The sequence below is a fragment of the Mandrillus leucophaeus genome, unplaced genomic scaffold (genome assembly GCF_000951045.1).
Source record: "Mandrillus leucophaeus isolate KB7577 unplaced genomic scaffold, Mleu.le_1.0 Scaffold46, whole genome shotgun sequence".
Taxonomy (NCBI): domain Eukaryota; kingdom Metazoa; phylum Chordata; class Mammalia; order Primates; family Cercopithecidae; genus Mandrillus; species Mandrillus leucophaeus.
The window spans coordinates 1,393,134-1,406,858 of NW_012104920.1; the positions used below are offsets into that span (position 1 = coordinate 1,393,134).

Genomic DNA, 13,725 nt, shown 5'->3' on the forward strand with positions numbered 1-13,725 from the left:
ATAAGCCAGGTGTGGTGTTGGGCGCCTGTAATCCCAGCTACTCGGGAGACTGAGGCAGGAGAATTGCTGGAACCTGGGAGGAGGAGGTTGCAGTGAGCCCAGATCACACCACTGCACTCCAGCCTGGGTGACAGAACTGGACTCTGTCTCAAAAAAAAAAAAGGGTTACTAAGTGCTAAGGAGTAAAATAAAGTAGGGTAGGGAGATAGGAAGTTTTAGGAAGTGGGGAGTGGCCGGGGAAGGCCTCGGGAAGGTGGCTTAAGTCAAGGCTTAAAGGAAGCTGGGCTTCACTGCATGAGGTTATCTGGAGGAAAGAACATTCCAGCCAGAGGGAACCACAAGACTTAGGGCGTGTCTGGTGTCCATGCTCAGATCCCCACCTCAGTGGCACCTCTGAGGTCACGCAGGCATTGAAGAGTAGAAATGGTAAGAACAAACAAAAAACTTGAAAACCACAGAGCCACCAAACCTACCATGAAGCCCAATTTATGCCTTTTTTTCTTCACCGCTTCTCTCCACCATTTTCCAGGACTGAGTTCTATGAACTAGATATTGCCACTTGTTGGCTCGCTTAATTTTTATAACAACCCCACAAGGTAGGAACTATTGATCGTCCCCACCGTACGGACAAGGAAACAGATACAGAGAGGTTAAGTAACCTGCCTGGGGTCACATAGCTGGTCTTCTCCACTTCCTATAAGGCCTTGCAGGGCAGTAGCCAGTCACAGGGCAGTTGAACTTAAGCTTCGTCCAAATGCTGGGTTGGCTAGCAACAAAATCTGAGGCAGATAACCCCATCACTACCTTCCCTCTACCTCAAAGGGAGGAGTTTAGAGTATTTGATTTCTCTAAGCCTGTTGCCTCACTGTGGCCATTTTGAGTGTTGAAATGAGATGATACAGATAAAATGCTTAGCATTATACTTTGCACATGGTAAGTATTTCAAACCTGGGCAACACGGCAAGACCCCATCTCTACAAAAGTAAATAAATAAATTAGCCAGGCATTATGTCATATGCCTATGGTCCCAGATACTCAGGAGGCTGAGGCAGGAGGATCATTTTATTCCAGGAGGTTGAGGCTGCAGTGAGCCATGTTCACACCACTGCACTCCAGCTTGGGCAACAGAATAAGACCCTGTCTTAAAAAAAAAAAAAAAAAAATTCACAAATGGCAGCTACAGAGACCATGATGACGATGATTGTGTGTGATCCCTAAGGGACAGTCCAGCATTGGGTGTCTCTGGTTCTTAGAAGCCCTGACAGGTCTCCTCCAAGTACGGTGGCAGTTAGCACACAGTCACACATGCATAGGCAGCAAGTCCACCAATATGGTTGTGCAGGTTGGCAGGCCCAGCCAATGTGGTGAATGGGGACTGGAGGCAAACCTTGACTTTGCTCACCTACACAGGGCTGCTGCCTCCTGGAAGAAAGAACCTTGCTTCTAATTTTCAGAAAGGCACCCAGGTAGGCTATTTGAGCCCTGGTGGGTGCCATAAACACGTCCTTCATTAATGTAAGGTGAAGTCGTGAAGTCGTGAAGTCATCAGGAACATAGGCTTTGGAGCCAAACTTCCTGGGATCAGATTCCAGCCCTGCTACTAGCTGCTCCTAGTCCTCGGGCCAGCTACCTAGCATCTGTAAGCCATAATCTGACATTTATTTTATTTGTTTATTTATTTTGAGATGAAGTTACATTCTTGTTGCCCAAGCTGGAGTGCAATGGCGCGATCTCGGCTCACTGCAACCTTTGCCTCCTGGGTTCAAGTGATTCTCCTGCCTCAGCCTCCTGAGTAGCTGGGATTACAGGTGCCTGCCTCCATGCCCTGCTAATTTTTTATATTTTAAGTAGAGATGGGGTTTCACCATGTTGGCCAGGCTGATCTCGAGCTTCTGAACTTCAGGTGATCCACCCACCTCGGCCTCCCAAAGTGCTGGGATTCCAGGCATGAGCCACCACGCCCAGCCTATTTTATTTTTTTGAGACAGGGTGTGGTTCTGTCACTCAGGCTGGAGTACAGTGGCACAATCATAGCTCACTGCAGCTTTGAACTGCTGGGCTTAAGGGATGCTCCCACCTCAGCCTTCTGAGTAGCTGGGACTGCAGGTGCACACCACCACACTTGGCTACTTTTTGTATTTTTTGTAGAGACCAGGTTTTTCCATCTTGCCCAAGCTGGTCTCGAACTCCTGAGCTCAAGAGATCCACCTGCCTCAGCCTTCCAAAGTGCTGAGATTACAAGCGTGAGCCACTGCACCCAGCCCATAGTCTGTCATTTTATTTATTTATTTATTTATTGAGACAAAGTCTCGCTCTGTCACCAGACTGGAATGCAGTGACTCAATCTCGGCTCACTGCAACCTCCGCCTCCTGGATTCAAGTGATTCTCCTGCCTCAGCCTCCCGAGTAGCTGGGACTACAGGTGCCCGCCACTGTGTCTGGCTAATTTTTGTATTTTTAGTGGAGATGAGGTTTCACCATGTTGGCCAGGATGGTATCAATCTCTTGACCTCGTGATCCACCCGCCTCGGCCTCCGAAACTGCTAGGATTACAGGCGTGAGCCACCGTGCCTGGCCTATTTTTTATTTATTTTTATTTTTATTTTTTGAGACAGAGTCTCACTCTGTCACCCAGGCTGGATCAATCTCCATCCAGAGCTATCTCGGCCCACTGCAGCCTCTACTTCCTGGGTTCAAGCGATTCTCCTGCCTCAGCCTCCCAAGTGTCTGGGATTATAGGCACCCACCACCATGCCTGGCTAATTTTTTTTTTATTATTTTTAGTAGAGATGGGGTTTCTCCACATTGGCCAGGCTGGTCTGGAACTCCTGACCTCAGATGATCCACCCACCTCGGCCTCCCAAAGTATTGGGATTACAGGTGTGAGCCACAGTGTCTGGCCTTAAGGAGGGATAGTGGCCGGGTGTGGTGGCTCATGCCCGTAATCCTAACACTTTGGGAGGCCTAGGCGAGCGAGTCACAAGATCAGGAGATCGAGATTACCCTGGCTAACAGGGTGAAACCCCATCTCTACTAAAAATACAAAAAATTAGCCAGGCGTGGCGGTGGGTGCCTGTAATCCCAGCTACTCAGGAGGCTGAGGCTGGAGAATCGCTTGAACCCGGGAGGCAGAGTTTGCAGTGAGCTGAGATTGCGTTACTGCATTCCAGCCTGGGTGCAGAGCGAGATTCCATCTCAAAATAAATAAATAAATACAAATTTAAAAAGCGGGAAAGCTAACTGCTACCTTTCAGGGTAGTAATAAGGAACAAATGAGGTAATTCAAATAAAACACTGACTCTTGGGGTCCCAGTGGGCCAGTGGTTATCATGGAAGTGAGTAGCAGGCCTGAGCACCAGCCCACGAATGCAGTGAGGCCCCTTCCTCAGGATGCCTGACCTATCTGAAATTCACCAATTGACAGGGTAACACTTGACCTAGAACCTGATCGGTCCCTGGCAGACAGGGTTGTTAAAACTTTGGAATATCATCACTGTTTACCATCTTCCTTCTTCCCATCCAGGAAAGGTGTCAGGAAAATATTTTGGGGAATGCGAAATGGGGTATATGTGGGGAAAAGGCCTTTGAGTCCAGATAGTATGAGTGATAAATGGGAAAGAATATTTTTCAGGGGATGGGAATTGTATGAGGAACTCCTGATTCCGAACGCCTCTGAAGACACATGTGGCCCATGGGATATGGAAGGACAGACACCCTCAAAGATGGGTGACGGCTCCCAGGCTTTGTGGAGGGCAGAGGAGAGGGTCCGGAGAGCTCTGCTCTCAATTCTGCAGGCCTGGATCTCTAAATAGGTGCCACCTGTCATTATCAACGCTGTGTGACTCCGGATAAGTCTGGCTTTCAAACTCAAACCTTCAACTGAAAAGAGTCCTCGAGGCCCTGATGGTGCCTGCAGGAGAAAGTGGCCGTGCAGTACTTTCTGTGCTGCTGACTGCCTGAGCTTGCCTTTGAGTTGCCTGCTCTTCCCTTTGTTTTTTGGGTGTGTTTCTTTTTGTTTGTTTGTTTTGAGATGGAGTTTCGCTCTGTGGCCCATGCTGGAGTGCAGTGGTGTGACCTCGTCTCACTGCAACCTCCACTTCCCCGGTTCAAGCGATTCTCCTGCCTCAGCCTCCCAAGCAGCTGGGATTACAGGCGTGCGCCACCACGCCCGGCTAATTTTTTGTATTTTTAGTGGAGATGGGGTTTCATCATGTTAGCCAGGGGTTTCATCGTGTTAGCCAGGATGGTCTCGATCTCCTGAACTCGTGATCTGCCCACCTCTACCTCCCAAAGTGCTGGGATTACAGGCGTGAGCCACCACACCCGGCCTTGATTGTGCTGCTTTTTCAGCCCAAATCCCTAGGGCATCAGGTCTCTGAGTGAGGTGTGGGACCAGGCCTCCTGGTCTTGTGGCCTTTCCAGTGCCCTCCAGAGACTGGAGCAAGCTGGCAGTTGTGTAGGGGTCAGTGGGCTTCAGTGGTTGCCTGGCAGCTGGGCCAGAAACCCCCTCTAAGATTTATGGGGCTGGGAGGATATGAGGAGGTCCTCTCCTCATTTGAATATCTGCCAGCTTAGGTCCCATTTTTAAAAACTCACAAATTATTTTGATATGTAAATGAGACCATTGTGATGAATGACAACATGCAAATCTTTGACTTTCTCTGAGCCCTGGAGATTGGGCCAAAGGGACTTGAGAGTGCTGTGACAGGCTTCCCTGAACCTATGGGCTGGACCTGTGCTACTATATTGTTTGGAGGTGAATTGAGAATATGCAAATTATCTTGTCACTGTACTTCTCTGGGCCTGCAGAACAAGGCTCTGTAATAATCTGCGTGGCCTCCCAGGTTTGACCGGACGCAGCTAAACAAATAACCTGGCAGAGGCTCCGGGGAGGGGTCCGGGCTCACCCGGATGTCCTCTCTGGCCACAGTCCTGCACCCCTCCCCACTTCCTGGGGGCTTTTCCTCCCACTTCCCTCCCTGATGACCCTCTCCTGCTCCTCCTGTAGGTTCCCCTGACATGGTTTCTGTTTCTCCACAGAAGGAAGAGGCCCAGCAGAAGGGACTCGCTGAGCCACCCCCCGCCCCACTCCATGTTGGCTGTGCTCTCAGGTGAGAAGGTACCCAGAGGTCTACAGTGAGGGAAAAGTAGACTCAAGGCAGCAGGCCAGCAGGGGCGGCCATTTTGTCTAGGCTGGGGAGTTCTGTGAAATGGCTATCAGGAGTTGTGGCGCTTCCTCCTCCTTCCCATGAGAGAGGTTTCCCTCGCTTACCTCTCTAGTCTGTGACTTCAGAGGTCATGACCCCTTGACCTTCACCATGACCTGAGGTATCTCTGGCCTCTTCCAGCCACAGAAGTGAGTTAGATATACTGGTCTTGGATGCTGGCCAGACTTGGGTGGCTAAGGGCCAAGTCCTGGCTTCTGTGGCCTGAAGTGATCAGCCTTCCACTGGCTTCTGACCAGCAGCTCCTGACCCTCTCTTTGCCTGGCCTTAGAAGCCTCTGCTCTCTGCCCAGCCTCCGAGACTCTACCTGGCCTCTTCTCCCACTGTCTAGGCTGGCACCATGCCCCCCCCTGCAGAGGTGACGGACCCGTCTCATGCCCCCGCCGTCCTGCGCCAGCTCAATGAACAGCGGCTCCGTGGCCTCTTCTGTGACGTCACCCTCATAGCCGGAGACACCAAGTTCCCTGCTCACCGCAGCGTCCTGGCTGCTTCGAGTCCCTTCTTCAGAGAAGCCCTGCTCACTTCAGCTCCACTGCCCCTCCCACCAGCTACAGGGGGCTCCGCACCCAACCCTGCCACCACCACAGCTGCCTCTTCCTCCTCCTCGTCTTCCTCGTCGTCTTCCTCTTCCTCCTCCTCTGCTTCCTCTTCTTCCTCCTCTTCCTCTTCCTCTCCCCCTCCAGCCTCTCCCCCTGCTTCTTCCCCGCCCCGGGTCCTGGAGTTGCCAGGGGTCCCAGCAGCTGCGTTTTCTGATGTCCTCAACTTCATCTATAGCGCCCGGCTTGCACTGCCTGGTGGTGGAGGGGACGGTGCAGCTGTAGCAGAGATTGGAGCTTTGGGGCGCCGTCTGGGCATCTCCCGCCTTCAGGGCCTGGGGGAGGGAGGTGATGCCTGGGTACCTCCTACCCCAGCCCCCATGGCCACCTCGCAGCCTGAAGAGGACAGCTTCGGGCCCCGGCCCAGGCCAGCTGGGGAGTGGGAGGGTGACAGGGCTGAGGCCCAGGCCCCTGACTTGCAGTGCTCCCTACCCCGGCGGCCCCTCCCCTGCCCCCAGTGTGGAAAAAGCTTCATCCATCCCAAACGGCTGCAGACCCATGAGGCCCAGTGCCGACGAGGGGCTAGCACTCGGGGGTCTACAGGGCTGGGAGCCGGGGGCGCTGGCCCTGGTGGTCCTGCAGGGGTGGACGCCTCAGCCCTGCCTCCACCGGCGGGCTTCCGAGGAGGCCCCGAGCACGTGGTGAAGGTGGTGGGAGGCCACGTGTTGTATGTGTGCGCAGCTTGTGAGCGTTCCTATGTGACCCTGTCCAGTCTGAAGAGACACAGCAATGTACACTCGTGGCGGAGGAAGTACCCCTGCCGCTATTGTGAGAAAGTGTTCGCCCTGGCGGAGTACCGCACGAAGCATGAGGTGTGGCACACAGGGGAGCGCAGGTGAGTGGTCCAGGCTGGCGGGGGGAGCGGCTGGAGGCCAGCACTCAGAGATCACAGGGACAAGGGCAGCAATAGGTGGGGCTTGGGGCCTAGAAAGTTATCCTGAGACTAGGCTAGCTGCAGTAATCCCAGCACTTTGTGGGGCTGAGGTGGGAGGATCGCTTGAGGCCAGGAGTTTGAGACAAGCCTGGACAACATAGAGACCCCATCTCTACAATTTTTTTTTCTTTTATTTTCTTTTTTTTGTCTGAGACAGAGTCTCCCTCTGTAGCCCAGGCTGGAGTGCAGTGGTGCGATGTCGGCTCACTGCCACCTCTGCCTCTCAGGTCCCAGTTTAAGCAATTCTGCCTCAGCCTCCTGAGTAGCTGGGATTACAGGCATGCGTCACCATGCCCAGATAATTTTTGTTTATTGTATTTTTAGTAGAGTTGGGGTTTCACCATGTTGGTCAGGATGGTCTTGAACTCCTGACCTCGTGATCTGCCTGCCTTGGCCTCCCAAAGTTCTGGGATACAGGCGTGAGCCACCACACCTGGCTTTTTTTTTATTTTTATTTTTTAAGACTGAGTCTCGCTCTGTCCCCCAGGCTGGAGTGCAGTGGTTCAATCTCAGCTCACTGCAACCTCTGCCTCCTGGGTTCAAGTGATTCTCCTGCCTCAGCTTCGTGAGTATCTGGGTTTACAGGTGCGCACCACCATGCCCAGCTAATTTTTGTATTTTTAGTAGAGACAAGGTTTCACCATGTTGGCCAGGCTGTTCTCGAACTCCTGACCTCAGGTGATCCACCAACCTCGGCCTCCCAAAGTGCTGGGAGTACAGGGATGAGCCACTGCACCCAGCCTCTACAAACAATTCGAAAAGAAAAAAAAAAGCCATCCTGAGGCCCCTGCTCACCACCACTCACCTGTCTGCCTCCCTCCAGCCCCAGTTCCTTCAGCTGAGGTTTTTTTTTTCTTTTCTTTTTCTGAGATGGAGTCTTGCTCTGTTGCCCAGGCAGGAGTGCAGTGGAGCAATCTTGGCTCACTGCAACCTCGCCTCCAGGGTTCATCAGCTGAGGTTTATTAAGTCTCTTTGTTCCATGTCCTGGCTTGCTGCCGTGGGGAAGGGCTAGAGGGAAAGAGAAAGCTCCCCTCACCGGAAAGGACTGCAGCAGCACAGGCATGTCCAGGAATCATTACACTATTCTGAGCAGGGCCTTGTGTTTCCACGCGGTGTCCCTGTTCGTAAGTCGTTTCCACATTCTGTCATCTGGGCTTGAGAAGAAGGCTCTGTGAGTTAGGCTGGGTCCCAAGTGGAACAGCCGAGGCCTAGAGTCTCACAGCCGGTGGGGGCACTGAGCTCAGATGGGCACCCCGCACTGAGGCTGGCTGGGTGAGGGAGGCAGCGCAAGGCTGCGGGAGTCACAGGTTTGAGTGCAGGGTGCAGGAGGACCTGGGAGGCTTCAGGGCCCTTGACTCAAGTGGCTGTGTTCCTGCCCTATTCCCTGCTGTGCTGACCCAGGTACCAGTGCATCTTCTGTTGGGAGACCTTTGTCACTTATTATAACCTGAAGACCCACCAGCGAGCCTTCCACGGCATTAGCCCGGGCCTCCTCGCCAGTGAGAAGACACCCAATGGAGGCTACAAGCCCAAGCTCAATACACTCAAGCTCTACCGCCTGCTCCCCATGCGGGCAGCCAAGCGGCCCTACAAGACCTACAGCCAGGGAGCCCCGGAGGCCCCTCTTTCTCCAAGCCTCAACACACCGGCCTCTGTGGCAATGCCAGCCAGCCCGCCGCCTGGGCCCCCACCTGCCCCAGAGCCTGGCCCTCCACCCTCTGTCATCACTTTTGCCCACCCAGCCCCCTCTGTCATTGTCCATGGGGGCAGTAGCAGTGGTGGAGGCGGGAGTGGGACGGCCAGCACAGGAGGGTCCCAAGCCGCCTCGGTTATCACTTACACTGCTCCCCCGAGGCCACCCAAGAAACGAGAATACCCACCTCCTCCCCCTGAGCCTGCAGCCACACCCACCAGCCCAGCCACAGCAGCCAGCCCAGCCACCGCTGCAGGGCCAGCCACGGCCACCGCCACGGAGGAGGCCAAGGGCCGGAATCCACGGGCCGGAAGGACTCTGACTTACACAGCCAAGCCAGTGGGCGGGATTGGTGGAGGTGGGGGTGCCCCCGCAGGGGCTGGCCGGGGCCCCTCTCAGCTGCAGGCTCCACCTCCACTGTGTCAGATCACTGTGCGAATCGGGGAGGAGGCCATTGTCAAGCGCCGCATCTCAGAGACTGACCTGCGTCCTGGGGAGCTGAGCGGAGAGGAGATGGAGGAGACTGAAGATGATGAAGAGGAGGAGGACGAAGAGGAGGAGGAGGATGAGGAGGAATCAAAGGCTGGTGGGGAGGACCAGCTCTGGAGGCCCTACTACTCCTACAAGCCTAAGCGCAAGGCTGGAGCTGCTGGAGGTGCCAGTGTAGGTGGTAGTGGGCCGCCCCGAGGCCGCCGGCCACCACGCTGGAGGCAGAAGCTAGAACGGAGGAGCTGGGAGGAAACCCCAGCAGCCGAGAGCCCAGCGGGACGTGCCCGCACAGAGCGGAGGCACCGCTGTGGGGACTGTGCCCAGACCTTTGCCACCCTGAGAAAGCTGCGAAAGCACCAAGAGGCCCACGGTGGGGGCTCCCACAGCTCCCGGGCCGGACGGAGGCCCTCCACCCGCTTTACCTGCCCCCACTGCGCCAAGGTGTGCAAGACCGCAGCTGCCCTGAGCCGCCACGGGCAGAGGCATGCTGCTGAGCGGCCCGGGGGCACCCCAACACCTGTCATTGCCTATTCCAAGGGCAGCGCTGGCACCCGGCCCGGGGATGTCAAGGAGGAAGCCCCCCAAGAGATGCAAGTCTCCTCATCCAGCGGTGAGGCAGGTGGCGGGAGCACTGCTGCTGAGGAAGCTTCCGAGACCGCCTCACTCCAGGACCCTGTCATCTCAGGGGGTGAGGAACCCCCAGTGGTGGCAGGCGGGGGCAGCTATGCATACCCACCTGTGCAGGAATTTCCACTGGCCCTGATTGGGGGCGGCAGGGAACCTGGTGGTGGCAGGGGAAAATCTGGGAGTGAAGGGCCAGTGGGAGCTGGTGAGGGGGACCGGATGGAGGGGATAGGGGCTGCCAAAGTCACTTTCTACCCTGAGCCCTACCCGCTCGTCTACGGCCCCCAGCTCCTTGCCGCTTACCCTTACAACTTCAGTAACTTGGCCGCTCTCCCAGTTGCTCTCAACATGGTCCTACCTGATGAGAAGGGTGGGGGGGCCCTTCCCTTCCTACCAGGGGTCTTTGGCTACGCAGTGAATCCTCAAGCAGCACCCCCTACCCCGCCAACACCACCTCCCCCAACTCTTCCTCCACCAGTTCCCCCTAAGGGAGAAGGGGAAAGGGCAGGGGTTGAGAGAACCCAGAAGGGTGATGTGGGGTGAACCTTGGGGCTCAATCCCCCTTTCATCAGATGCCACCCTCCCTGAACCCCCCACCACTACCAGCTCCCTGGCCTCCCTGCCCCTTGGGAGCCCCTCCACACTCTTGTGCAGGGACTTGGGGGCCCCTGGAGCTCAGGGGTCAGGCTGCTTTGTGTGAGATTGTAGTTTTCCCATCTCCTGGGAAGGGATCTTTCGAGGTTCCCCTCTCAATCTTCCTCCAGGGAATGGCCTCCATGAGGGGCAGGGCCAGCTTCCATCCCTTCTCCAGCCCTTGGGGCAACTGAGCAATATACTTAACCTGAATCTCTACTCACGGCCCCCACCAGCTCTGAATGTCTAACCTGCTCCCCTGATTCGTAAACCTAGGGGGAAACCATCTCTCTCTCCTAATGACCCCCCCTTGTTCTGAAGCTTTCTCTAAGCCCTTCCCAGATGCTTCCTAGCACATTCCATTCTTTGTGGCCCAGGGCCTGGACCAGACCATTGTGATACCTGACCCCACCCGCCTGGGAGTGTGGCTTTGGGTTCCATCCTTCCCAAGCGTGGGTCTCTACGTCCCTGTTTCCCTTGCATCAAGACGCCTTCCTCGGCTTCCATGCCTTTGGATCTTCCATGTTCCTCCCCATATTCCTGGACTTCGGAGATGGCCTCTCCCAAGCCAGGTCAAGGAGGTTTGGGGGAGGGCTGCCCTTCTGTTCCGTGGCTGAGCACTTTCCCAGTCCAGGGCAGGGAAGTATTGGCCCCATCTTGACCCCCAAATCCAGTGAGCTCCAGATTCTTCCAAGGCAAAAGAGATGAGCAGATCATACCTCTTTCTGCCTCTACATATGGCCTATTCTGGGCTAAACCAGATTTGGGGGCCAGGAGGGAAGAACTCCAAATGGGATGGAGAAGGGAATCTACTTTCTCCCTGTTTTTCTTCCTGATGGTTTCTCCCAGACTAGACCAAATAGCCAGAAAAATGATAGGGGTGGGATGGGTGGGTAAGCCCAGGATTTGCACATGACCTTCCATCCTTACCTGTATTCCCATCTCCCCAGTATCACTCCCCTCACCAATCACTCCAGATGGTTTTGGGGGAACCATTCTACTCTTCTGGTGGGCTTTGGGGTATCCCCACCAGCTTTCCCTTCAAAATAGCACCTTACACCCCATCTTTGACTCAGTTCCCCTCACCCAAAGATCCCAGCCTAGGGATGGGGTACAGGGACTTTAAATAGTCCCTAATCCCTAATTTGCACTAGTTAACCCTGGTCAGGGGTCCCTGTATTTCCTTCCAGTGGGGGAGATGAAGAAATGTTTGCTCCTAATTCTCTTTGAAAACTGGGCCTCCCTGCTCTGTGATTGGATAAACATTTCCCATCCCACCCACCTCCCCCCAGAAAATAGCTCACAAGGGGAGAGCCAGTTTGGGGGAGCAAATTTGACAAATGGGAATTAGAGGAGTGCAGTTTTAAAAGGAAAAGTTGCTGTCATCAAAATGCCAGCCTTTTCCCCAGCTACTGTTTTTGGGGCCAAGATGGCTGCCCTAGCAGCAATCACTGCCAAGGGCAAGATCATGGCTTTTGGAGGGAGGTGAGTTTAGGGAGGGCCAGGACCATCCTCCTACCCCTCATACCCTCCCAGCATATACAAAGGGGGAGGTTTTAGACAGGCTCCCTGAATGTTCACCACAGAGGAGTCACTCCTTCATTCCTCCTCTGTCTCTTTGCACTTTTCTTGGTCTTGGCCACAGCCTGAGTGATGAATTTCCTACTGAATGTACCAAGTTCCAATTTTTAAGGGGGGGAAGTTTCAAATGGGGAAAAATGCAAAAAAAAAAAAAAATCACTAAAATTTCCCACAAATCTTGTTTCTGGCACTTTAGAAAAACTGCAAAAAAATACGTAATAAAGAATACATATATATATATCTACACACAAATTATATATCTATCTATCTATACAGCGGAACCACAAGAGAGACTGAGGAAGGCCTGGAGGCAAGGGCAGAGGTTATGACAGTGCCCCTATATCCTTAACCCGTACTCCTCTGAGGCAAACAGGCATGGGAAAATGGAAGGGTTGAGGATGGACCGGAGAATTGGAACTTCAGAATAGGTCAAAATTCCAAAACCATGGACATTTTTTTGGGAGAATTGAGATTGTAGACATTTATTTTTTTTAAAATATGATTAAGGAAAATAGCTTCCAGAATGTGGTGGTTCTGGGCAACAAATGAGATTGTGGCGACGTGGAGATTAAAATATATGTATTTGAACTGGGGAATTTGAATATTGTGAGTTTCAGATGTTGGAAATTTGGGATTTTGCAGTTTTGTCTTTTGAAAATGATCAAGTCTTGTTAGTTTGTGCCCTCTTTCCCCATGTTCCCTGGGAAGAAGGGTGGTGGCAGAGTGGGAAGGCCACTGGTTCTGTGCCACAGCACGCAAGATTTAGAATTCTACAGACTCTAGCTCTATACGTAGTGAGGACCCAGATTTAGAGAAACTGACCAATATTTATCTCCGCATTTGTGTGTGTGTCCAACTCTGTAGGCCAATAAACCAACAAGACAAATGAACTGTGCTCCACAGTGGGATGCCAGGTGCAATTATTTGCGTGGCTGGTGGGTCTGGGGAAAGGAACATGCTAACTTTGTCCCACAGGGATCCCTGCGAGTTGTGGCCCAGTGCTCTCTCTTTGGACAACAACTTCCAGCAATTGAGTAGTTGAGTGAGGGCTTGTTGACTGTCAGCTCAAGCTGACTTTGGCCCAACCTCCAGCCAGAAATGTTAACAGTCTAGTTCATACAACCTGCTGAGCGCGAGATCTCTAAGTCCAAAATGGCCCTGACTTAAACCAGGTCTAACCTTCCTTCCAAATTGAAAGAAGACTGAGGCACAAAATGTGTGATGCCCCTAAGAGACACAACCTTTCTTTTTCCACTTGTAGCTTCCCCACTTCAACTCCTTGCCCCCTATATCTTTTCTAGTGTTATGGAAGAATGGGCAGCTAAACTAAGTGACGTGGGTCAGGCGTATAGGGGCTTTGAGGAACTGTGGTATGAATAACTTGACCAGACAGAGTGGGCAGCCACTAAGCTCTAGCCAAGTTGTTGCCAACAGGGGAATCAGGCCTGGTGTTACTGTATTTATTTATTTATTTTTGAGACAGAGTCTTGCGCTGTTGGCCCGGCTGGAGTGCAGTGGCGCGATCTCGGTTCACTGCAACCTCCACCTCCCGGGTTCAAGCGATTCTCCTGCCTCAGGCTCCTGAGTAGCTGGGATTACAGGTGCATGCCACCAAGTCCAGCTGATTTTTGTATTTTTAGTGGGATGAGGTTTCAGTATGTTGGTCAGGCTGGTCTCGAACTCCTGACTTCATGATCCGCCCGCCTCAGCCTCCCAAAGTGCTGGGATTACAGGAGTGAGCCACCATGCCTGGCCTACTATAGTTTTTAAAATTATTTTTGGGGCCAGGCGCGGTGGCTCACGCCTGTAATCCCAGCACTTTGGGAGGCCGAGGTGGGCGGATCACAAGGTCAGGAGATCGAGACCATGGTGAAACCCCGTCTCTACTAAAAATACAAAAAATTAGCCGGGCGTGGTGGCGGGCGCCTGTAGTCCCAGCTACTCGGGAGG

The 13,725-nt window shown here is 53.5% G+C and overlaps 1 protein-coding gene across 1 annotated transcript in view; it reads left to right on the forward strand.

Annotated features, from left to right (window-relative positions):
* Positions 1–12,677, forward strand: part of ZBTB4 (zinc finger and BTB domain containing 4) — a 29,397-nt gene extending 16,720 nt beyond the window's left edge. The window contains exons 2-4 of the mRNA XM_011994580.1: positions 5,041–5,111; positions 5,557–6,656; positions 8,157–12,677. Coding sequence (XP_011849970.1) covers positions 5,566–6,656; positions 8,157–10,104 — 3,039 coding nt within the window. The 5' untranslated portion in view covers positions 5,041–5,111; positions 5,557–5,565 and the 3' untranslated portion in view covers positions 10,105–12,677. The remainder of the gene's footprint in view (positions 1–5,040; positions 5,112–5,556; positions 6,657–8,156) is intronic.
* Positions 12,678–13,725: the final 1,048 nt, after the last annotated feature.